Genomic DNA, 26,007 nt, shown 5'->3' with positions numbered 1-26,007 from the left:
AGTTAATCCCGAATCATAGATCTTGAACTGATCAGGACCTTACCTGTGATCTTGGACATTGTTATGAGTAAATATATTCCCTTTGTAATTCATGAAGTAAATGCTGAAGGAATTCCATCCATCCAGTAAGTAAGGATTAAATTCCCTAAGCACTTGGTGTTTAGATGATGGTGTCCTCCCAAGTCACCTAGCCTATTAGCTGGTGGGTAAGTTGAGCCTTCGTAGAGCCCTGGTGGGTAAGTTGAGCCTTCGTAGAGCCCTGGGGGGTAAGTTGAGCCTTCGTAGAGCCCTGGTGAGTAAGTTGAGCCTTCGTAGAGCCCTGGTGGGTAAGTTGAGCCTTCGTAGAGCCCTGGGGGGTAAGTTGAGCCTTCGTAGAGCCCTGGTGGGTAAGTTGAGCCTTCGTAGAGCCCTGGTGGGTAAGTTGAGCCTTCGTAGAGCCCTGGGGGGTAAGTTGAGCCTTCGTAGAGCCCTGGGGGTAAGTTGAGCCTTTGTAGAGCCCTGGGGGGTAAGTTGAGCCTTCGTAGAGCCCTGGGGGGTAAGTTGAGCCTTCGTAGAGCCCTGGGGGGTAAGTTGAGCCTTCGTAGAGCCCTGGTGGGTAAGTTGAGCCTTCGTAGAGCCCTGGTGGGTAAGCAGAGTCCCGTGACTTACCTCTGGTGGGCTGATGGGTAAGTATAGAGCCCGCGGATAAGCTGGTGGGTACGTAGAGCTCTGGGGTGACCTGGTGAGTAAGTAAATAGAGCCCTAAGGTGAACTGGTGGGTAAGCAGAGCCCCGACACTTACCTCGGGTGAGCTGGTGGAAGGCCAGGCGCACGGTGGAGAAGTTGCCCTGGCCCAGCTCTCCTCTGAAGCGGTAGAAGCCGACGCGGCGCCCCAAGGTCACCTCCTTCACCCAGCGCTGGTCATGGTGCAGCCCGTACAGCACCCGCTCGTACGGCGTCCGCTCCTCCTCTTCCGCCTCACCTGCAGGAGCAACCAACACCTCAGGACACACCAGGACACGTCAGAACATGCCAGGACACGTCAGGACACACCAGAACACGTCAGAACACGTCAGGACACGTCAGAACACGTCAGGACACACCAGGACACGTCAGGACACGTCAGAACATGCCAGGACACGTCAGGACACGTCAGGACACACCAGGATACGTCAGGACACGTCAGAACATGCCAGGACACGTCAGGACACGTCAGGACACACCAGGACACGTCAGGACACGTCAGAATACGTCAGGACACGTCAGAACACGTCAGGACACATCAGGACACCTCAGGACACGTCAGAACACGTCAGGACACGTCAGGACACGTCAGGACACGTCAGAACACGTCAGGACACGTCAGGACACGTCAGGACACGTCAGAACACGTCAGGACACGTCAGGACACGTCAGGACACGTCAGGACAACAAGGAACAACGGGTTCAAGCTCAACAAGCCACAATGTAGGACTGAGAACAGATGTTTTTCCCATCACAGGGTTATCAGCCCACGGAACCGCCTACCCGCCGAAGCCGCAAATGCCAGAACTCTGCCGAATGTTAAAATCCAGCTTGAAAAAAAATTATTAGGAGAAATGTTATTAGTAGATATTGTCTACTATGTGATGTAGATATTGATATGTAGATATGATGTAGATATTGTGAGGCCTCAGCATGCTACATCACCAGTGTGTACTCACCTAGTTGTGCTTGCGGGGGTTGAGCTCTGGCTCTTTGGTCCCACCTAGACTCCCGTGGGGAGTGATGACTGCTCACATTCACTCCATACAGCTCATATAACACTCAGCTGACGGTAGTGGACTCATATGTCTGTCAGTAATCCATATCTGTGACGCGAGGTCATTAATCATTCTCAATATCCAGCTGAGTGGTCTCCCAGCTGGCTAGATGTTTCACTCTAGCCTGTAGACCACTCTGCCACAGAGTGTGTGAGGATGGACTCACAAGGTCAGGGGTCAGGGTGGAGAGTGTTGTGAGTGTGTGAGGATGGACTCACAAGGTCAGGGGCCAGGGTGGAGAGTGTTGTGAGTGTGTGAGGATGGACTCACAAGGTCAGGGGCCAGGGTGGAGAGTGTGTGAGGATGGACTCACAAGGTCCGTGTTGAACATTTCCTCAAGTCACACTTAGACTTACCAAGGTCAGCTCAAGTGTGTTCACACATTGTTCAGTAACCTGACTCTCCAGCAGGTATCAACATGACCAAACTCAGTAATGAGAAGATATGTTCTGACCTTCAGGTCTCTACCTGAACACACCTGACAGGTGCCTGGAGCCCTTCAGGATATAATATGCCCCCGAGGCTTCTCAGAATACTTTACTGGCGTCTCTGACTAGTAACTGTAGACTGGGAACTCCATTAAACGAGAACTCCGAGTTAAACCCAACTACGGCACATGTTGCGGTATTAAACGTTAGGTTGTATTCTGCACCAGGTCTTCACCATACAATATTTCCACCAAACTCTTCCCCCCCTCCCCCCCCCTAGCCTCCTTGGTGGGTGAGCAACCCGGCCTCTTAAAAAGAACGTCACTTTAGGCTGGTATGCGCACTATGGCCAAATTTGGACGTAATTTGAAATGAAATCGACTCACAAAAGTGACGTTCTGTTCCGTTTTCTATTTGAGTCGTCCGGCGTACGCGCAGAGGTTATGAGAGGACACTTTAAATTAACGTTTTTCATAACGTTTTGAAACTTTATGAGAATTTCCTGCCCACCTAACCTATCAGCGGACCCTTAACTTACTGTTGTTGAAAAAAAAAATCCCAAATTTATTTTCATATTTTTTCAATTTCAAATTACGTCCAAATTCGGCCATACGGACAAACGGCCAAAAACGACGTTCTTTTTAAGAGGACAGGTTGACCCGAACAGCAGTAAATCAGCATAAGAGAAGGGAAGAGAAGGGATTTATCAGTACATAGAGTGAAGCCATTACGACTATGTAGCACTGGGAAGGGGTTATCTTGAGGTTATCTTGAGATGATTTCGGGGCTTTATTGTCCCCGCGGCCCGGTCCTCGACCAGGCCTCCACCCCCAGGAAGCAGCCCGTGACAGCTGACTAACACCCAGGTACCTATTTTACTGCTAGGTAACAGGAGCATAGGGTGAAAGAAACTCTGCCCATTGTTTCTCGCCGGCGCTTGGGATCGAACCCGGGACCACAGGATCACAAGTCCAGTGTGCTGTCCGCTCGGCCGACCGGCTCCCCTAGGGGTCAGGATAAGGATTTTAGGATGGGACGGGGAGAATGAATGGTGTCCAACCACTTGGACCGTCAGGGATTGAACGCCGACCTGCGTGAAGCGAGACCGTCGCTCTACCGTCCAGCCCAAATGGTTGGACAAAACATTGGCATTAGTAGAGCGTATGCGACAGTCTGGTCTACGGGCTCTTTAACTCTATCAACAGTGATTACCTTACCTTGAGGTTACCTTGAGGTGCTTCCGGGGCCTAGTGTCCCCGCGGCCCGGTCGTCGACCAGGCCTCCTGGTTGCCGGACTGATCAACCAGGCTGTTGGACGCGGCTGCTCGCAGCCTGACGTACGAGTCACAGCCTGGTTGATCAGGTACGATCAACTTCAGGTGTGATGAAGACACCTGTCAAACACAACTGGACTAAGCAGCTACCGTGATGGTTGAAGGAGCCAGGTGTACCTCTCCGGCTGTTGCTACTAGGAAGGTTACCCTCTTCCCCAGGTCCTAATCACCACTCACATGACACATGGAAAAATGTCATGGAGTAATTGCCAGGTTTTAAACCACTAACATCTACAGCCTTTTGCCCAGCCAAGGCTGTGTGTGGCGACTCCGGGTCCCACTGTGGTGACGCCGCTAACACGCCAACCATATTAACATCTTTCTTTTACGTTTTCTTCGGTTTTCAACTGTGGTACATATGTCCGTAGAGACGAGAGTACCGGTGAAGCCTCCCCGTGCCCTGGTGCCCGTCTCCAGGGGGCCTGATTCACGAAAGATACTTACGCAAGCACTTACGGATGTGTACATCTTTCCTCAATCTTTGACGGCTTTGGTTACATTTATTAAACAGTTTACAAGCATGAAAACTTGCCATTCAACTGTTGTTATTGATATAAACAGCCTCCTGGTGCTTCGGAGCTCATTAACTGTTTAATCATTGTAAACATAGCCGCCAAAGATTGAGAAAAGATGTACAGGTTCGTAAGTGCTTGCGAAAGTGCTTTCACAGGTGACCCAGGAGGCGTGACCCAACAGGTGTGTGTGGTGGAGGGTTTGTGGTGGGGCAGGTGAGAGCAGGTGACGGAGAGGGGCACCTATACCCCAGTATACACTTCTACACTCATCTCTATACTCCCGCTGCTTACTCTAGTGTTTTCCACAATAAATTAGTATATCACATATGTACTTATTCATAAGCAAAATATTGACTATAAGCAAGTACGAGAATGGGTTGAGTGTTTTGCTGGTCAAGCCTAACAGCGTCCTCCAGCAGTTCCACGCTAGGTAGTGACGCAGCGACAACGAAGGGGGCGTTATGCAGCGACAACGAAGGGGGCGTTATGCAGCGACAATGAAGGGGGCGTTACTGTTATGATCTCAGCCTACAGGAGAAACGAGTCTCCCTCCTTGAGAGTTATTCATCAAGCCTGACCTGATTAGAAGGTCTAGCGAATATTGAGGTGATAACGCATATGTAAAATAGTTGCTTGGATATGTGTAACAGTTTGAGATTATGGGCAATGAAGAAGAAAACAGATAAATGACTGGCTAGGAGATGTGGACATTTTGCTGGAGGCGTGAGGCTCGCTTCCGGAGGACCTTGACCTCACTTGAGTGCCAGACATCGCAGGGGGAAGCTGCGCTCCGTGAGCTCCCGCCAGAAGGGAACCCCTAGTGATATATCTCGAAGAGAAGAGAAGTGTGTAGACGTGCCAGCTGTGGAACCGAGCTGGGAACGTTGTGGTATCAAGTCCTGGTCGACGAGCAGAGTTTAATAAGCTACTCAGAGGCATTTTCGTGGGCTGTGTGGAGCGCCCTGACCAGACGCCGTCAGAGGGAAAGCGCCCTCGATCAGTTAATCTGTGGTAAGCACGATATACGCCAGTTCATTGTGATTGCTTGTAGTTGGTCGTGTGCCCAGCGACAGTAGCAATGTTTATTTATAAGTTAGACATGTTTTAATAAGGCAGAAAGCCTGAAATAGGAGAGTGAAGAGGGAGGAGCACGGAGCGACGTCCATCCCCTCTGAGCTCTGACCGACGACTGAGGGAGCCCGGCTCCTGATGGAGGAAGACCCTCCCAGCGAGTGAGGACCGCCGCCAGGCGAGGTGGAGTATGGACCCGCCCAAAGCGGGGGAGTCCACTCTCACTGTATGTAGAGGACAGATAGAGGTTTGAGGCAAGCATATTGTGTGGTTATTTTTGTTTATGTGTTAAAGGGGAACATTTTATTGGAGTGTCGATGGGTTGCAGGTTTGTCTTTGGGGAAGAAGTTGCTGAGAACTTCGAAGCCAGCCTAGATGAGGTAATTGATGAGACTCCAAGGTAGTGAAGGAGAGGACCTCGAGCTGTGAGAAGCAGCAGTGAAGAGGATTGTCACGTGCTTCTGTAGAGGTGGAGAAGCACCATAGTTGCTCGGGGAAACTTCATGGTGTAGCAGCCAAGAGAGCTGTGGAGGACCCTAGCAGAAGGGTGAAGCACCGTACTTGCTCAAGGAAACTTCATGATAGCAGCCTGGAGGAGCTGCAGAGGATCCTGGTAGTGAAGCCCGGAAGAACCTAAGGATATTAGGGTAGTGAACTTCCAGAGGTGGAAGGGGAAGTTCTGGTGGATTACTTATAGATAGTGTTTGGTTGTCATTAGCGTGCAAGACGCAGTGAGAGGTGAGTGACTGTTTGCATTCTTATGTCAAGGAGTGATTTATTCTGAAGCTTAGAGTTGCAGTCGTAGGCTTGATTACCTACAGATGTATGTGCTCGAGGACTGACAGTGATCGATTAATCATTGTTGTGTATCAATGAACATTTATACTGATATATGTTATTGCATTCAAATGCTGGTTTTCTATATATACATTATCTTGCTGATAGTGCAACAGTGTATGTAGGCTTGATCAACTTGAGGAGGTTAATAGTATCAGGTGGTGAACCAGGAGATAGGATACCACTTGATAAGCTGATAATAGAGTTCTGATGGTGTTGGAGTGCAACCTGATTGTGATATTATAAAGTATAGGATTCATTATTATTATATGTGTGTATGTATCGTGTATGTGCTTTGTCCAGTAAATGTGTCACAATTTGCTGGTGTTTGCCCTTGTCCTAGTGAGGCTTCCCAGGAGGTAGTAAAGAAGGAGAGAGAGAGAGAAAGAACCATGAACCACTGCTGTGGACAGGGTAGGAGGTAATACTAGTAAGTCATAGGGGGATTGAGGAGATCATATCTCATAAGGAGAGAGTGGGGAGTCACAGCGGCTCGAGTGGGTGTGTGCACGTGACAACGAGGCTAAGTGTTGGAGCCGCATCCCCTAAACGTGTGACGTTGAGCCCCTCTCCAAGAGCCAGAAGCGCCAAGGGTGATCTCCTAGTATAAGCACTCTGCCGAGTTGTGGGTTGGGTTGTCCATAGAGAAGGATCAACGACGACAACACCAACCAACCCACAGTCTATAATAAATTGGGGGCCTGTGTCCGGAAGAGTGAACTGACACACCCACACCCTGTCCAAGAGTGGAGTTGTACACCCTTGCTGAAATAGATAAACTGTGTGACCGCAGGTGTATATTCTCTCTTGGGAAGACTCACAGGACAAGATGGATAAGGTGCAAGCGTTTGTGGAGTCAGGCAAGCCTGAGGACTTAGAAGGTTGCACGAGGGATCAATTGAAACAAATAGCAGAACAATGTGGCATCAGGTTGAAAGCATCTAAAGTAGCTGGGATGAAGGATGAGATCCTGAGGCAGTTAAGAGCAAAAAATGAAGCGGCAGAACAAGGAGCCCAGAAAGGTGCTGAAAGTGGAAAGGAGGATGATGGGCAGGATGAAGTGAGATCCCAGGGATCGAGTAGGAGCAGCAAGAGTAGCCGCAGTAGTAGGAGTAGCCGAAATAGGAGCTTGGAGAGATTCCAGTTAGAGCTCCAGATCCAACAACAGCGTGAGGAGAGACAGTTCCAGCTGGAAAAGATGAAATTAGAACTCCAGATAAAAGAGAAAACCAGACTGGAAATAGAAAAAGAGAAAACCAGACTGGAGGTAGAAAAAGAGAAAACCAGACTGGAAGTAGAAAAAGAGAAAACCAGAGTAAGAGAACTGGAGTTGGAACAGGAGAAAGAAAAAGAGAAAGCAAGGCTAGAGGTGGAAAAAGAAAAAGAGAGAACAAAACAAATGCAGATAGAAGCGAATAGAACCTTGGCTGAACAAAGGATTGAACATGGGTTGCCAGAGAGCACCACCCAGGTATCACACCCACCAGATGTTAGGGTTAGGGAGAAGGACATTCCCTTGTTTGTGCCCGAAGAGGCAGAGAGCTTCTTCGAGCATTTTGAGAAAGTAGCCAGTATCAAGGAGTGGCCACAGGAGGAATGGGCCCAGCTGGTCCAGTTAAGATTGACCGGTGCAGCCAGGGAGGCATACACCCAATTGTCACTGGAAGAGTGCCAGGATTATGCCACAGTAAAGAGCAGCATATTGCGCTCGTTTCAGTTAACCCCAGAAGCTTATAGGAAGCGCTTCAGAGAGATGATCAAAGTTGGAGCGTGTACTTTTGCTGAGACAGCAAGAGATCTGGAAAGACGATTCCAGAAGTGGATTGAGGCTGCTGGAGTTGGATCTTACGCTGACCTGAAGCAACTGATGGTCATGGAGAAGTTCTTGGAGATGATGCATCCCGAAACAAAGTTCAAGATCCAAGAAGCAGGGATAAAGGAGGTGAAAGATGCCGCAGATAGGGCAGATATGATTACTGAAGCGTACAAGAGCTTGAGGGAGAACAGAGTGAGAAGCGAGGTGAGACGCAGCAATGGCAGATCCAATGGAGTCTGGGGAGGAAGAAGTTTTGGGGGGCAGACAAGCAGACCAGCTAGTTTTAAGCCCCAGGAAGGAAAGTTGCCGAGTCCGCCTGCTGGAGGTAAGCAGGAAAATAAAAGTGTGCAGAGGAGACAAGAGTCCAATGAAGCTCCACAGAGTATGAGTAGTACATCTGGCCCGAGGAACTCCAATACGAGTGGGCAGAGTCAGAGCTACTCGGGGGCGTATAGGAGAGATTTCTCCCAAATGAGATGCTACAAGTGCAACAGATCAGGTCACATGATGCGAGATTGTCGGCAGGGCAAGAGAGTCGTGACCCTGACGACATGTGATCCCGGAAGAAGTACGTTGATGTACAACAAGACAAACCACAGAAGGTAGATTTGATGAACGAGCGGTATAGGCCGTTCATCAGTAAAGGTTGGGTCGGCATAGAAGGTCAACCCGAGGTGGAGGTTAGTATCCTCAGGGATACTGGAGCCAATCAGAGCTTGATTCTGAGAGGCCTAATAAGAAATGATCGACTGTTAGCTGGCAGTAGGAGGATAAAGGTTCATGGGTTGTTGTCTAAGAGTGACATGCCCGTGTGTGCTGTCCAGTTGAAGTCAGATTATTTGTCGGCGGAGGTGATGTTGGGAGTGTGCCCCAACATACCTGTTCCAGGAGTCCAAGTGATCCTGGGGAACGACTTGTGTGGGTCCAAGGTGCTGCCAGAGCTGATAGTAAAAGCTGTGCCGGAGGTGAACCAGAAGGACCGCGGTACAAGTGGAACGCCAGACAAGATAGATCTAGCCAGCATCCTTGAAGATGAGGCAGAGGACAGTCAAGTCATCGTATACCCGGCCTGTGTAGTGACAGAGTCGGACGTAGCCGCCGAGGAAGACATTGGAGATGATATGGCAGTGTCGACTCCACCAAGGGAGGAGGTCAACATGGACATGTCTGAGCTGTTCGACGAAGATCGAGCTCAGAAGAATGAGGAGTCGAGGAGACAGGAAGTGAAAATGACCCTACCTGAAAAGTTCAGCGTGAACCGAGCGGACCTGATTAGGGCTCAGAAAGAGGAGTTTATAGATCTAATCAGGGAGGCAAAAGGGGGAAATTCATGTCCGGAGTCCCCCGTGTATTACTACTTGGACGATGATGTACTAATGAGGAAATGGCGACCGGACAAAGCCGGCGCAGATAAGGTATGGTTGGAGAAGCACCAAGTATTAGTGCCGAAGGAGTTTAGGGCGGCTGTGTTAGAACTAGCCCACTCCGTAGATATGGCAGGGCACTTGGGGGTGAAGAAGACCTTAAATAAGGTGCAGGAGCACTTCTACTGGCCGAACGTGTGGAAGGAGGTAAAGAAATATTGTAGGACATGTTTGGCGTGCCAACGTGCAGGTAAGCCGGCTCCGGCAATACCAAAGGCACCCTTAAAGCCCATACCGGCATTTAGCGAGCCTTTTGAGAGAGTCTTGATAGACTGTGTAGGTCCGTTGCCAAGGACCAGAAAAGGCCATGAGTACTTACTGACCATAATGTGCACGGCCACCCGTTTCCCCGAAGCAATCCCCCTGAGAAGAGTGACGTCGAGAGCCGTTCTGGATAGACTACAGAACTACATTGCGTGGGTAGGAATGCCCAAGGTTATCCAGACGGACCAGGGGAGTGTCTTCCAGTCGAAGTTGTTTAGGGAAACTGTGAGAGGATGGAGGGTAGAGCAAGTGCGCTCGTCACCGTATCACCCTCAGTCGCAGGGAGCGTTGGAGCGTTTCCATGGAACGCTGAAGAGCTTGTTGAGGATATACTGCACTGAGGAAGGGAGTAGTTGGGACGAGGCATTACCATCCGTGTTGTTCGCCATCAGGGATGCGGTAGTAGAATCACTCGGATTCACCCCATTTCAACTGGTGTACGGACACTCCGTGAGGAGCCCAGTGGGCGCGCTGAAGGAGCAGCTCACCGTGGATAGGCCTAAGGTGGACGTGGGACAATATGTGAAAACTTTTAGAGAGCGACTCTCTAGGGCCAGAGATTTGGCCAAGGAAAATTTGAGGACATCCCAGGCAGAGATGGTAAGGTACCACGACAGGAAGGCGAAGGGCAGGAAATTTCAAGAAGGAGATCAGGTGTTAGTCCTGCTACCGGCAAAAGGAAGTATATACGAGTCGAGATTTTGTGGACCATATACCATCCAGAAGGCATTAGGGGAGGTGAATTATGTAATCCACATGCCAGATCGTCCGAGGAAGTCACAGGTTTGCCACGTGAACATGATGAAGAGGTACTATGACAGAGATAAGCCTCTAGGCGATGAAGAACCGATGGAAACCCCATTGCAGGCGACTGTGCTTTGTGTAGGAGACGGCAAAGGGATAGAAGAGGAGAACTGTAAGTTAGAGAGGGCCGATGGCGCGAAGATATCAAATACAGAAAGCCTGGCCAAGATAGGTGAGCGTTTGGGTCATTTGGAGGATGACCAACGCCAGGAGCTAGTGGAGATCCTACGGAGGAATAAGTCGTTATTCACGGACGTGCCTAGAAGACACCGCGGAACGGTGCATGAAGTGAATGTAGGGAGTGCTGAGCCCATCAAGCAGCACCCTTATAGAGTTAACCCGGAGAAAGCGGCAGCAATGAGAGCAGAAGTGAAGTATCTGCTAGATAACGACTTGGCAGAGGTTAGCGACAGTGACTGGAGTTCGCCGTGCCTCCTCGTGAAGAAGAGTGACGGCACGTACCGGTTCTGCACCGATTATAGGAAGGTGAATGCAGTCACGGTCGCTGACTCGTTTCCGATACCGCGCATTGACGATTGCATAGATCGGATTGGGAGTGCACGGTATGTCTCGAAGATAGACCTGCTGAAGGGATACTACCAGATTCCCCTGTCCGAGGAGGCCAAGAGGATCTCAGCGTTCGTGACACCCGACGGCTTGTACCAATATAAAGTGGTGCCGTTCGGAATGAAGAATAGTGGTAGTTGTTTTCAACGAGTAATGAATCAGGTATTACAAGGCGCGACTGGATGTGCAGTGTACATCGATGATATTGTGGTGTTCGCTGATTCCTGGAAGGATCACCTGGATCGACTTTTAGATTTGTTCGATCGGTTGGAGAAGGCCAACATGACGATCAACTTGGCAAAAAGCGAGTTCGGGAGAGCCCGCCTGGAGTACCTTGGATATATAGTAGGGCAAGGCGAGGTTGCTCCGGTAAGAACAAAGGTGGAGGCCATTGACAACTTCCCGGTGCCCAGGAGTAAGAAAAAATTGTTGAGATACCTCGGTATGATTGGGTATTACCGGAAGTTCTGTGAAAATTTCTCCACCATAGCTGCTCCTATGACGAGTTTGCTATCAAAGAGCAAGAAGTGGGAGTGGAATGGAACAGCACAAGAAGCGTTTGAGAAGACCAAAAGACTGTTGACTGAGGCACCTGTACTAGTGTCGCCAGATTTTGAAGCGCCGTTTACGCTATTTGTAGATGCCAGTGATATAGGGGCCGGAGCTGTACTGACGCAGCAGAATGATGGAATTTACCGCCCCGTGTCCTTCTTCTCGAAGAAGTTCGTTAAGCACCAGAGGTCGTACAGTACAGTCGAGAAAGAGACTTTGGCCCTGGTGATGGCATTGAAACATTTTGAAGTGTATGTGAGTGGGGGAGGACACCCAGTAACGGTGTATACAGACCATAATCCCCTAGTTTTTCTGAAGAAAATGAAGCATGCAAACCAGAGATTAACCAGATGGTTTTTATCGCTCCAAGAGTATGACCTGGTGATAACGCACATAAGAGGGCGAGACAATGTAGTGGCTGATGCGTTATCTCGAGCCTAGCCACTAGAATAACTCTCAAAAATAAGGGGAGGGGAGTGTTATGATCTCAGCCTACAGGAGAAACGAGTCTCCCTCCTTGAGAGTTATTCATCAAGCCTGACCTGATTAGAAGGTCTAGCGAATATTGAGGTGATAACGCATATGTAAAATAGTTGCTTGGATATGTGTAACAGTTTGAGATTATGGGCAATGAAGAAGAAAACAGATAAATGACTGGCTAGGAGATGTGGACATTTTGCTGGAGGCGTGAGGCTCGCTTCCGGAGGACCTTGACCTCACTTGAGTGCCAGACATCGCAGGGGGAAGCTGCGCTCCGTGAGCTCCCGCCAGAAGGGAACCCCTAGTGATATATCTCGAAGAGAAGAGAAGTGTGTAGACGTGCCAGCTGTGGAACCGAGCTGGGAACGTTGTGGTATCAAGTCCTGGTCGACGAGCAGAGTTTAATAAGCTACTCAGAGGCATTTTCGTGGGCTGTGTGGAGCGCCCTGACCAGACGCCGTCAGAGGGAAAGCGCCCTCGATCAGTTAATCTGTGGTAAGCACGATATACGCCAGTTCATTGTGATTGCTTGTAGTTGGTCGTGTGCCCAGCGACAGTAGCAATGTTTATTTATAAGTTAGACATGTTTTAATAAGGCAGAAAGCCTGAAATAGGAGAGTGAAGAGGGAGGAGCACGGAGCGACGTCCATCCCCTCTGAGCTCTGACCGACGACTGAGGGAGCCCGGCTCCTGATGGAGGAAGACCCTCCCAGCGAGTGAGGACCGCCGCCAGGTGAGGTGGAGTATGGACCCGCCCAAAGCGGGGGAGTCCACTCTCACTGTATGTAGAGGACAGATAGAGGTTTGAGGCAAGCATATTGTGTGGTTATTTTTGTTTATGTGTTAAAGGGGAACATTTTATTGGAGTGTCGATGGGTTGCAGGTTTGTCTTTGGGGAAGAAGTTGCTGAGAACTTCGAAGCCAGCCTAGATGAGGTAATTGATGAGACTCCAAGGTAGTGAAGGAGAGGACCTCGAGCTGTGAGAAGCAGCAGTGAAGAGGAGTGTCACGTGCTTCTGTAGAGGTGGAGAAGCACCATAGTTGCTCGGAGAAACTTCATGGTGTAGCAGCCAAGAGAGCTGTGGAGGACCCTAGCAGAAGGGTGAAGCACCGTACTTGCTCAAGGAAACTTCATGATAGCAGCCTGGAGGAGCTGCAGAGGATCCTGGTAGTGAAGCCCGGAAGAACCTAAGGATATTAGGGTAGTGAACTTCCAGAGGTGGAAGGGGAAGTTCTGGTGGATTACTTATAGGGAGTTGATAGTGTTTGGTTGTCATTAGCGTGCAAGACGCAGTGAGAGGTGAGTGACTGTTTGCATTCTTATGTCAAGGAGTGATTTATTCTGAAGCTTAGAGTTGCAGTCGTAGGCTTGATTACCTACAGATGTATGTGCTCGAGGACTGACAGTGATCGATTAATCATTGTTGTGTATCAATGAACATTTATACTGATATATGTTATTGCATTCAAATGCTGGTTTTCTATATATACATTATCTTGCTGATAGTGCAACAGTGTATGTAGGCTTGATCAACTTGAGGAGGTTAATAGTATCAGGTGGTGAACCAGGAGATAGGATACCACTTGATAAGCTGATAATAGAGTTCTGATGGTGTTGGAGTGCAACCTGATTGTGATATTATAAAGTATAGGATTCATTATTATTATATGTGTGTATGTATCGTGTATGTGCTTTGTCCAGTAAATGTGTCACAATTTGCTGGTGTTTGCCCTTGTCCTAGTGAGGCTTCCCAGGAGGTAGTAAAGAAGGAGAGAGAGAGAGAAAGAACCATGAACCACTGCTGTGGACAGGGTAGGAGGTAATACTAGTAAGTCATAGGGGGATTGAGGAGATCATATCTCATAAGGAGAGAGTGGGGAGTCACAGCGGCTCGAGTGGGTGTGTGCACGTGACAACGAGGCTAAGTGTTGGAGCCGCATCCCCTAAACGTGTGACGTTGAGCCCCTCTCCAAGAGCCAGAAGCGCCAAGGGTGATCTCCTAGTATAAGCACTCTGCCGAGTTGTGGGTTGGGTTGTCCATAGAGAAGGATCAACGACGACAACACCAACCAACCCACAGTCTATAATAGTTACACAGTGACAGTGAAGGGGGCGTTACACAGTGACAATGAAGGGGGCGTTACACAGTGACAATGAAGGGGGCGTTATGCAGCGACAATGAAGGGGGCGTTATGCAGCGACAATGAAGGGGGCGTTATGCAGCGACAATGAAGGGGGCGTTATGCAGCGACAACGAAGGGGGCGTTACACAGTGACAATGAAGGGGGCGTTACACAGTGACAATGAAGGGGGCGTTATGCAGTGACAACGAAGGGAGCGTTACACAGTGACAATGAAGGGGGCGTTACACAGCCACAATGAAGGGGGCGTTACACAGTGACAATAAAGGGGGCGTTACACAGTGACAATGAAGGGGGCGTTACACAGCGACAATGAAGGGGGCGTTACACAGTGACAATGAAGGGGGCGTTACACAGTGACAATGAAGGGGGCGTTATGCAGCGACAATGAAGGGGGCGTTACACAGCGACAATGAAGGGGGCGTTACACAGTGACAATGAAGGGGGCGTTACGCAGCGACAATGAAGGGGGCGTTACACAGCGACAATGAAGGGGGCGTTACACAGCGACAATGAAGGGGGCGTTACACAGTGACAATGAAGGGGGCGTTACACAGCGACAATGAAGGGGGCGTTACACAGTGACAATGAAGGGGGCGTTACACAGCGACAATGAAGGGGGCGTTACACAGTGACAATGAAGAGGGCGTTACACAGTGACAATGAAGGGGGCGTTACACAGCGACAATGAAGGGGGCGTTACACAGTGACAATGAAGGGGGCGTTACACAGCGACAATGAAGGGGGCGTTACACAGCGACAATGAAGGGGGCGTTACACAGTGACAATGAAGAGGGCGTTACACAGTGACAATGAAGGGGGCGTTACACAGCGACAATGAAGGGGGCGTTACACAGTGACAATGAAGGGGGCGTTATGCAGCGACAATGAAGGGGGCGTTATGCAGCGACAATGAAAGGGGCGTTATGCAGCGACAATGAAGGGGGCGTTATGCAGTGACAATGAAGGGGGCGTTACACAGCGACAATGAAGGGGGCGTTACACAGCGACAATGAAGGGGGCGTTACACAGTGACAATGAAGGGGGCGTTATGCAGCGACAATGAAGGGGGCGTTATGCAGCGACAATGAAAGGGGCGTTATGCAGCGACAATGAAGGGGGCGTTATGCAGCAACAATGAAGGGGGGCGTTATGCAGCGACAATGAAGGGGGCGTTATGCAGCGACAATGAAGGGGGCGTTACACAGCGACAATGAAGGGGGCGTTACACAGCGACAATGAAGAGGGCGTTACGCAGCGACAATGAAGGGGGCGTTACACAGCGACAATGAAGGGGGCGTTACACAGCGACAATGAAGGGGGCGTTATGCAGCGACAATGAAGGGGGCGTTACGCAGCGACAATGAAGGGGGCGTTATGCAGCGACAATGAAGGGGGCGTTATGCAGAGACAATGAAGGGGGCGTTATGCAGCGACAATGAAGAAGGCGTTATGCAGAGACAATGAAGAGGGCGTTACACAGCGACAATGAAGAGGGCGTTACGCAGCGACAATGAAGGGGGCGTTAAACAGAAACAATGAAGGGGGCGTTACACAGCGGCAATGAAGGGGGCGTTATGCAGCGACAATGAAGGGGGCGTTACGCAGCGACAATGAAGGGGGCGTTATGCAGCGACAATGAAGGGGGCGTTATGCAGAGACAATGAAGGGGGCGTTATGCAGCGACAATGAAGGGGGCGTTATGCAGAGACAATGAAGGGGGCGTTACACAGCAACAATGAAGGGGGCGTTATGCAGCGACAATGAAGGGGGCGTTATACAGAGACAATGAAGGGGGCGTTATGCAGCGACAATGAAGGGGGCGTTATGCAGAGACAATGAAGGGGGCGTTATGCAGCGACAATGAAGGGGGCGTTATGCAGCGACAATGAAGGAGGCGTTATGCAGCGACAATGAAGGGGGCGTTACACAGCAACAATGAAGGGGGCGTTATGCAGCGACAATGAAGGGGGCGTTATGCAGCGACAATGAAGGGGGCGTTACACAGCGACAACGAAGGGGGCGTTACACAGCGACAATGAAGGGGGCGTTATGCAGCGACAATGAAGGGGGCGTTACACAGCGACAATGAAGGGGGCATTATGCAGCGACAATGAAGGGGGCGTTATGCAGCGACAATGAAGGGGGCGTTATGCAGCGACAATGAAGGGGGCGTTATGCAGCGACAATGAAGGGGGCGTTATGCAGCGACAATGAAGGGGGCGTTATGCAGAGACAATGAAGGGGGCGTTACACAGCGACAATGAAGGGGGCGTTATGCAGCGACAATGAAGGGGGCGTTATGCAGCGACAATGAAGGGGGCGTTATGCAGCGACAATGAAGGGGGCGTTACACAGCGACAATGAAGGGGGCGTTATGCAGAGACAATGAAGGGGGCGTTATGCAGCGACAATGAAGGGGGCGTTATGCAGCGACAATGAAGGGGGCGTTACACAGCGACGACGAAGGGGGCGTTATGCAGCGACAATGAAGGGGGCGTTGCACAGCGACAACGAAGGGGGCGTTACACAGCGACAATGAAGGGGGCGTTATGCAGCGACAATGAAGGGGGCGTTATGCAGCGACAATGAAGGGGGCGTTATGCAGCGACAATGAAGGGGGCGTTATGCAGCGACAATGAAGGGGGCGTTATGCAGCGACAATGAAGGGGGCGTTATGCAGCGACAATGAAGGGGGCGTTACACAGCGACAACGAAGGGGGCGTTACACAGCGACAACGAAGGGGGCGTTACACAGCGACAACGAAGGGGGCGTTACACAGCGACAACGAAGGGGGCGTTACACAGCGACAACGAAGGGGGCGTTACACAGCGACAACGAAGGGGGCGTTACACAGCGACAACGAAGGGGGCGTTATGCAGCGACAACGAAGGGGGCGTTACACAGCGACAATGAAGGGGGCGTTACACAGCGACAATGAAGGGGGCGTTACACAGCTACACACTATTCCAGTGTTGGACTGGTAACTGGACCAGTTCCATCCTGACTGTTGACCGAGTCTAACAGGAGACAGATTCTCAACATGACTCTGCGGTGGTGAGCAAGCTAGGCAGGCAGGTGGTGATCTTGTGTGTTTCAGTGTTCAGGGAAGCTAGTGTATTGATCTCTACAGGTGAGGCACCAGGAAGCACCGTGCACGCCATCCACACCATCTTGAAGCCTCAATATTTTAGTTAGCATCACATCAACAGTTGACACAGTAGTTCACTGTAGAGTATATCATTTAGGGAGACTCAACACACCATATATACATAACACACCTGCCTGTCCTCCTACACACCATATATACCTTACACACCTGCCTGTCCTCCTACACACCATATATACATAACACACCAGCCTGTCCTCCTACACACCAGCCTGTCCTCCTACACACCATGTATACATAACACACCAGCCTGTCCTCCTACACGCCATATATACCTTACACACCTGCCTGTCCTCCTACACACCATATATACATAACACACCAGCCTGTCCTCCTACACTCCAACCTGTCCTCCTACACACCAGCCTGTCCTCCTACACACCATGTATACATAACACACCAGCCTGTCCTCCTACACGCCATATATACCTTACACACCTGCCTGTCCTCCTACACACCATATATACATAACACACCAGCCTGTCCTCCTACACTCCAACCTGTCCTCCCACACACCAGCCTGTCCTCCTACACACCATGTATACATAACACACCTGCCTGTCCTCCTACACTCCAACCTGTCCTCCTACACACCAGCCTGTCCTCCTACACACCATGTATACATAACACACCTGCCTGTCCTCCTACACGCCATATATACATAACACACCTGCCTGTCCTACACACCATATATACCTTACACACCTGCCTGTCCTCCTACACGCCATATATACCTTACACACCAGCCTGTCCTCCTACACTCCAACCTGTCCTCCTACACACCAGCCTGTCCTCCTACACACCATGTATACATAACACACCAGCCTGTCCTCCTACACTCCAACCTGTCCTCCTACACACCAGCTTGTCCTCCTACACACCAGCCTGTCCTCCTACACACCATATATACATAACACACCAGCCTGTCCTCCTACACTCCAACCTGTCCTCCTACACACCAGCCTGTCCTCCTACACACCATGTATACATAACACACCAGCCTGTCCTCCTACACTCCAACCTGTCCTCCTACACACCAGCCTGTCCTCCTACACACCATATATACATAACACACCAGCCTGTCCTCCTACACTCCAACCTGTCCTCCTACACACCAGCTTGTCCTCCTACACACCAGCCTGTCCTCCTACACACCATATATACATAACACACCAGCCTGTCCTCCTACACTCCAACCTGTCCTCCTACACACCAGCCTGTCCTCCTACACACCATATATACATAACACACCAGCCTGTCCTCCTACACACCAGCCTGTCCTCCTACACACCATATATACATAACACACCAGCCTGTCCTCCTACACACCAGCCTGTCCTCCTACACACCAGCCTGTCCTCCTACACACCATATATACATAACACACCAGCCTGTCCTCCTACACACCTGCCTGTCCTCCTACACACCATATATACATAACACACCAGCCTGTCCTCCTACACACCTGCCTGTCCTCCTACACACCATATATACATAACACACCAGCCTGTCCTCCTACACACCAGCCTGTCCTCCTACACACCAGCCTGTCCTCCTACACACCAGCCTGTCCTCCTACACACCAGCTTGTCCTCCTACACACCAGCCTGTCCTCCTACACACCAGCCTGTCCTCCTACACACCATATATACATAACACACCAGCATGTCCTCCTACACACCAGCCTGTCCTCCTACACACCAACCTGTCCTCCTACACACCATATATACATAACACACCAGCCTGTCCTCCTACACACCAGCCTGTCCTCCTACACACCAGCCTGTCCTCCTACACACCATATATACATAACACACCAGCCTGTCCTCCTACACACCAGCCTGTCCTCCTACACACCTGCCTGTCCTCCTACACACCATATATACATAACACACCAGCCTGTCCTCCTACACACCAGCCTGTCCTCCTACACACCATATATACATAACACACCAGCCTGTCCTCCTACACACCAGCCTGTCCTCCTACACACCAACCTGTCCTCCTGCACACCATATATACATAACACACCAGCCTGTCCTCCTACACACCAGCCTGTCCTCCTACACACCATATATACATAACACACCAGCCTGTCCTCCTACACACCTGCCTGTCCACCTACACACCATATATACATAACACACCAGCCTGTCCTCCTACACACCAGCCTGTCCTCCTACACACCATATATACATAACACACCAGCCTGTCCTCCTACACACCAGCCTGTCCTCCTACACACCAACCTGTCCTCCTACACACCAACCTGTCCTCCTACACACCAACCTGTCCTCCTACACACCATATATACATAACACACCAGCCTGTCCTCCTACACACCAGCCTGTCCTCCTACACACCAACCTGTCCTCCTACACACCATATATACATAACACACCAGCCTGTCCTCCTACACACCAGCCTGTCCTCCTACACACCAGCCTGTCCTCCTACACACCAACCTGTCCTCCTACACACCATATATACATAACACACCAGCCTGTCCTCCTACACACCAGCCTGTCCTCCTACACACCAACCTGTCCTCCTACACACCATATATACATAACACACCAGCCTGTCCTCCTACACACCTGCCTGTCCTCCTACACACCATATATACATAACACACCAGCCTGTCCTCCTACACACCATATATACATAACACACCAGCCTGTCCTCCTACACACCAGCCTGTCCTCCTACACACCAACCTGTCCTCCTACACACCATATATACATAACACACCAGCCTGTCCTCCTACACACCAGCCTGTCCTCCTACACACCATATATACATAACACACCAGCCTGTCCTCCTACACACCTGCCTGTCCTCCTACACACCAACCTGTCCTCCTACACACCAACCTGTCCTCCTACACACCATATATACATAACACACCAGTCTGTCCTCCTACACACCAGCCTGTCCTCCTACACACCATATATACATAACACACTAGCCTGTCCTCCTACACACCTGCCTGTCCTCCTACACACCAGCTTGTCCTCCTACACACCAGCCTGTCCTCCTACACACCATATATACATAACACACCAGCCTGTCCTCCTACACACCAGCCTGTCCTCCTACACACCAACCTGTCCTCCTACACACCAGCCTGTCCTCCTACACACCAGCCTGTCCTCCTACACACCAGCCTGTCCTCCTACACACCAGCCTGTCCTCCTACACACCAGCCTGTCCTCCTACACACCAGCCTGTCCTCCTACACACCAGCTTGTCCTCCTACACACCAGCCTGTCCTCCTACACACCATATATACATAACACACCAGCCTGTCCTCCTACACACCAGCCTGTCCTCCTACACACCAGCCTGTCCTCCTACACACCAGCTTGTCCTCCTACACACCAGCCTGTCCTCCTACACACCATATATACATAACACCCCAACCTGTCCTCCTACACACCAACCTGTCCTCCTACACACCAGCCTGTCCTCCTACACACCAGCCTGTCCTCCTACACACCAGCCTGTCCTCCTACACACCAGCCTGTCCTCCTACACACCAGCTTGTCCTCCTACACACCAGCCTGTCCTCCTACACACCATATATACATAACACACCAGCCTGTCCTCCTACACACCAGCCTGTCCTCCTACACACCAGCCTGTCCTCCTACACACCAGCTTGTCCTCCTACACATCAGCCTGTCCTCCTACACACCATATATACATAACACACCAGCCTGTCCTCCTACACACCAGCCTGTCCTCCTACACACCAGCCTGTCCTCCTACACACCATATATACATAACACACCAACCTGTCCTCCTACACACCAGCCTGTCCTCCTACACACCAGCTTGTCCTCCTACACACCAGCCTGTCCTCCTACACACCATATATACATAACACACCAACCTGTCCTCCTACACACCAGCCTGTCCTCCTACACACCAGCCTGTCCTCCTACACACCAGCCTGTCCTCCTACACACCATATATACATAACACACCAACCTGTCCTCCTACACACCAGCCTGTCCTCCTACACACCAGCCTGTCCTCCTACACACCAGCCTGTCCTTCTACACACCATATATACATAACACACCAGCCTGTCCTCCTACACACCAGCTTGTCCTCCTACACACCAACCTGTCCTCCTACACACCAGCCTGTCCTCCTACACACCATATATACATAACACACCAACCTGTCCTCCTACACACCAGCCTGTCCTCCTACACACCAGCCTGTCCTCCTACACACCAGCCTGTCCTCCTACACACCATATATACATAACACACCAGCCTGTCCTCCTACACACCAGCTTGTCCTCCTACACACCAGCCTGTCCTCCTACACACCATATATACATAACACACCAACCTGTCCTCCTACACACCAGCCTGTCCTCCTACACACCATATATACATAACACACCTGCCTGTCCTCCTACACACCATATATACATAACACACCAGCCTGTCCTCCTACACACCAGCCTGTCCTCCTACACACCAGCCTGTCCTCCTACACACCAGCTTGTCCTCCTACACACCAACCTGTCCTCCTACACACCAGCTTGTCCTCCTACACACCATATATACATAACACACCAGCCTGTCCTCCTACACACCAACTTGTCCTCCTACACACCATATATACATAACACACCAGCCTGTCCTCCTACACACCAGCCTGTCCTCCTACACACCAACCTGTCCTCCTACACACCAACCTGTCCTCCTACACACCATATATACATAACACACCAGCCTGTCCTCCTACACACCAGCCTGTCCTCCTACACACCAGCCTGTCCTCCTACACACCATATATACATAACACACCAGCCTGTCCTCCTACACACCTGCCTGTCCTCCTACACACCATATATACATAACACACCAGCCTGTCCTCCTACACACCTGCCTGTCCTCCTACACACCATATATACATAACACACCAGCCTGTCCTCCTACACACCAGCCTGTCCTCCTACACACCAGCCTGTCCTCCTACACACCAGCCTGTCCTCCTACACACCAGCTTGTCCTCCTACACACCAGCCTGTCCTCCTACACACCAGCCTGTCCTCCTACACACCATATATACATAACACCCAGCATGTCCTCCTACACACCAGCCTGTCCTCCTACACACCAACCTGTCCTCCTACACACCATATATACATAACACCAGCCTGTCCTCCTACACACCAGCCTGTCCTCCTACACACCAGCCTGTCCTCCTACACACCATATATCATAACACACCAGCCTGTCCTCCTACACACCAGCCTGTCCTCCTACACACCTGCCTGTCCTCCTACACACCATATATACATAACACACCAGCCTGTCCTCCTACACACCAGCCTGTCCTCCTACACACCATATATACATAACACACCAGCCTGTCCTCCTACACACCAGCCTGTCCTCCTACACACCAACCTGTCCTCCTGCACACCATATATACATAACACACCAGCCTGTCCTCCTACACACCAGCCTGTCCTCCTACACACCATATATACATAACACACCAGCCTGTCCTCCTACACACCTGCCTGTCCACCTACACACCATATATACATAACACACCAGCCTGTCCTCCTACACACCAGCCTGTCCTCCTACACACCATATATACATAACACACCAGCCTGTCCTCCTACACACCAGCCTGTCCTCCTACACACCAACCTGTCCTCCTACACACCAACCTGTCCTCCTACACACCAACCTGTCCTCCTACACACCATATATACATAACACACCAGCCTGTCCTCCTACACACCAGCCTGTCCTCCTACACACCAACCTGTCCTCCTACACACCATATATACATAACACACCAGCCTGTCCTCCTACACACCAGCCTGTCCTCCTACACACCAGCCTGTCCTCCTACACACCAACCTGTCCTCCTACACACCATATATACATAACACACCAGCCTGTCCTCCTACACACCAGCCTGTCCTCCTACACACCAACCTGTCCTCCTACACACCATATATACATAACACACCAGCCTGTCCTCCTACACACCTGCCTGTCCTCCTACACACCATATATACATAACACACCAGCCTGTCCTCCTACACACCATATATACATAACACACCAGCCTGTCCTCCTACACACCAGCCTGTCCTCCTACACACCAACCTGTCCTCCTACACACCATATATACATAACACACCAGCCTGTCCTCCTACACACCAGCCTGTCCTCCTACACACCATATATACATAACACACCAGCCTGTCCTCCTACACACCTGCCTGTCCTCCTACACACCAACCTGTCCTCCTACACACCAACCTGTCCTCCTACACACCATATATACATAACACACCAGTCTGTCCTCCTACACACCAGCCTGTCCTCCTACACACCATATATACATAACACACTAGCCTGTCCTCCTACACACCTGCCTGTCCTCCTACACACCAGCTTGTCCTCCTACACACCAGCCTGTCCTCCTACACACCATATATACATAACACACCAGCCTGTCCTCCTACACACCAGCCTGTCCTCCTACACACCAACCTGTCCTCCTACACACCAGCCTGTCCTCCTACACACCAGCCTGTCCTCCTACACACCAGCCTGTCCTCCTACACACCAGCCTGTCCTCCTACACACCAGCCTGTCCTCCTACACACCAGCCTGTCCTCCTACACACCAGCTTGTCCTCCTACACACCAGCCTTGTCCTCCTACACACCATAGTATACATAACACACCAGCCTGTCCTCCTACACACCAGCCTGTCCTCCTACACACCAGCCTGTCCTCCTACACACCAGCTTGTCCTCCTACACACCAGCCTGTCCTCCTACACACCATATATACATAACACCCCAACCTGTCCTCCTACACACCAACCTGTCCTCCTACACACCAGCCTGTCCTCCTACACACCAGCCTGTCCTCCTACACACCAGCCTGTCCTCCTACACACCAGCCTGTCCTCCTACACACCAGCTTGTCCTCCTACACACCAGCCTGTCCTCCTACACACCATATATACATAACACACCAGCCTGTCCTCCTACACACCAGCCTGTCCTCCTACACACCAGCCTGTCCTCCTACACACCAGCTTGTCCTCCTACACACCAGCCTGTCCTCCTACACACCATATATACATAACACACCAGCCTGTCCTCCTACACACCAGCCTGTCCTCCTACACACCAGCCTGTCCTCCTACACACCATATATACATAACACACCAACCTGTCCTCCTACACACCAGCCTGTCCTCCTACACACCAGCTTGTCCTCCTACACACCAGCCTGTCCTCCTACACACCATATATACATAACACACCAACCTGTCCTCCTACACACCAGCCTGTCCTCCTACACACCAGCCTGTCCTCCTACACACCAGCCTGTCCTCCTACACACCATATATACATAACACACCAACCTGTCCTCCTACACACCAGCCTGTCCTCCTACACACCAGCCTGTCCTCCTACACACCAGCCTGTCCTTCTACACACCATATATACATAACACACCAGCCTGTCCTCCTACACACCAGCTTGTCCTCCTACACACCAACCTGTCCTCCTACACACCAGCCTGTCCTCCTACACACCATATATACATAACACACCAACCTGTCCTCCTACACACCAGCCTGTCCTCCTACACACCAGCCTGTCCTCCTACACACCAGCCTGTCCTCCTACACACCATATATACATAACACACCAGCCTGTCCTCCTACACACCAGCTTGTCCTCCTACACACCAGCCTGTCCTCCTACACACCATATATACATAACACACCAACCTGTCCTCCTACACACCAGCCTGTCCTCCTACACACCATATATACATAACACACCTGCCTGTCCTCCTACACACCATATATACATAACACACCAGCCTGTCCTCCTACACACCAGCCTGTCCTCCTACACACCAGCCTGTCCTCCTACACACCAGCTTGTCCTCCTACACACCAACCTGTCCTCCTACACACCAGCCTTGTCCTCCCCTTACACACCAGCCTGTCCTACATAACACACCAGCCTGTCCTCCTACACACCAACTTGTCCTCCTACACACCATATATACATAACACACCAGCCTGTCCTCCTACACACCAGCCTGTCCTCCTACACACCAACCTGTCCTCCTACACACCAACCTGTCCTCCTACACACCATATATACATAACACACCCAAGCCTGTCCTCCTACACACCAGCCTGTCCTCCTACACACCAAGCCTGTCCTCCTACACACCATATATACCACCATACTTCCTACCTAACACACCAGCCTGTCCTCCTACACACCCTATAATACATACACCACCATCCTGTCCTCCTACACACCATATATACATAACACACCAGCCTGTCCTCCTACACACCATGCCTGTCCTCCTACACACCATATCTACCTAACACACCATATATCATACAACACCGCCTGTCCTCCTACACACCAGCCTGTCCTCCTACACACCAGCCTGTCCTCCTACACACCAGCCTGTCCTCCTACACACCAGCTTGTCCTCCTACACACCAGCCTGTCCTCCTACACACCAGCCTGTCCTCCTACACACCATATATACAAACACACCAGCATGTCCTCCTACACACCAGCCTGTCCTCCTACACACCAACCTGTCCTCCTACACACCATATATACATAACACACCAGCCTGTCCTCCTACACACCAGCCTGTCCTCCTACACACCAGCCTGTCCTCCTACACACCATATATACATAACACACCAGCCTGTCCTCCTACACACCAGCCTGTCCTCCTACACACCTGCCTGTCCTCCTACACACCA

The 26,007-nt window shown here is 50.9% G+C and overlaps 1 protein-coding gene across 1 annotated transcript in view; it reads right to left on the bottom strand.

Annotated features, from left to right (window-relative positions):
• LOC123754488 (serine/threonine-protein kinase NIM1) overlaps positions 1–26,007 on the bottom strand; it is a 414,954-nt gene that overhangs the window by 108,430 nt on the left and 280,517 nt on the right. The window contains exon 3 of the mRNA XM_045736934.2: positions 782–961. Coding sequence (XP_045592890.2) covers positions 782–961 — 180 coding nt within the window. The remainder of the gene's footprint in view (positions 1–781; positions 962–26,007) is intronic.

The sequence above is a fragment of the Procambarus clarkii genome, chromosome 18 (assembly GCF_040958095.1).
Source record: "Procambarus clarkii isolate CNS0578487 chromosome 18, FALCON_Pclarkii_2.0, whole genome shotgun sequence".
Classification (NCBI taxonomy): Eukaryota; Metazoa; Arthropoda; class Malacostraca; order Decapoda; family Cambaridae; genus Procambarus; species Procambarus clarkii.
Note: the sequence above shows the minus strand (reverse complement) of the source record. Positions and strands in the feature narration are given on the sequence as shown.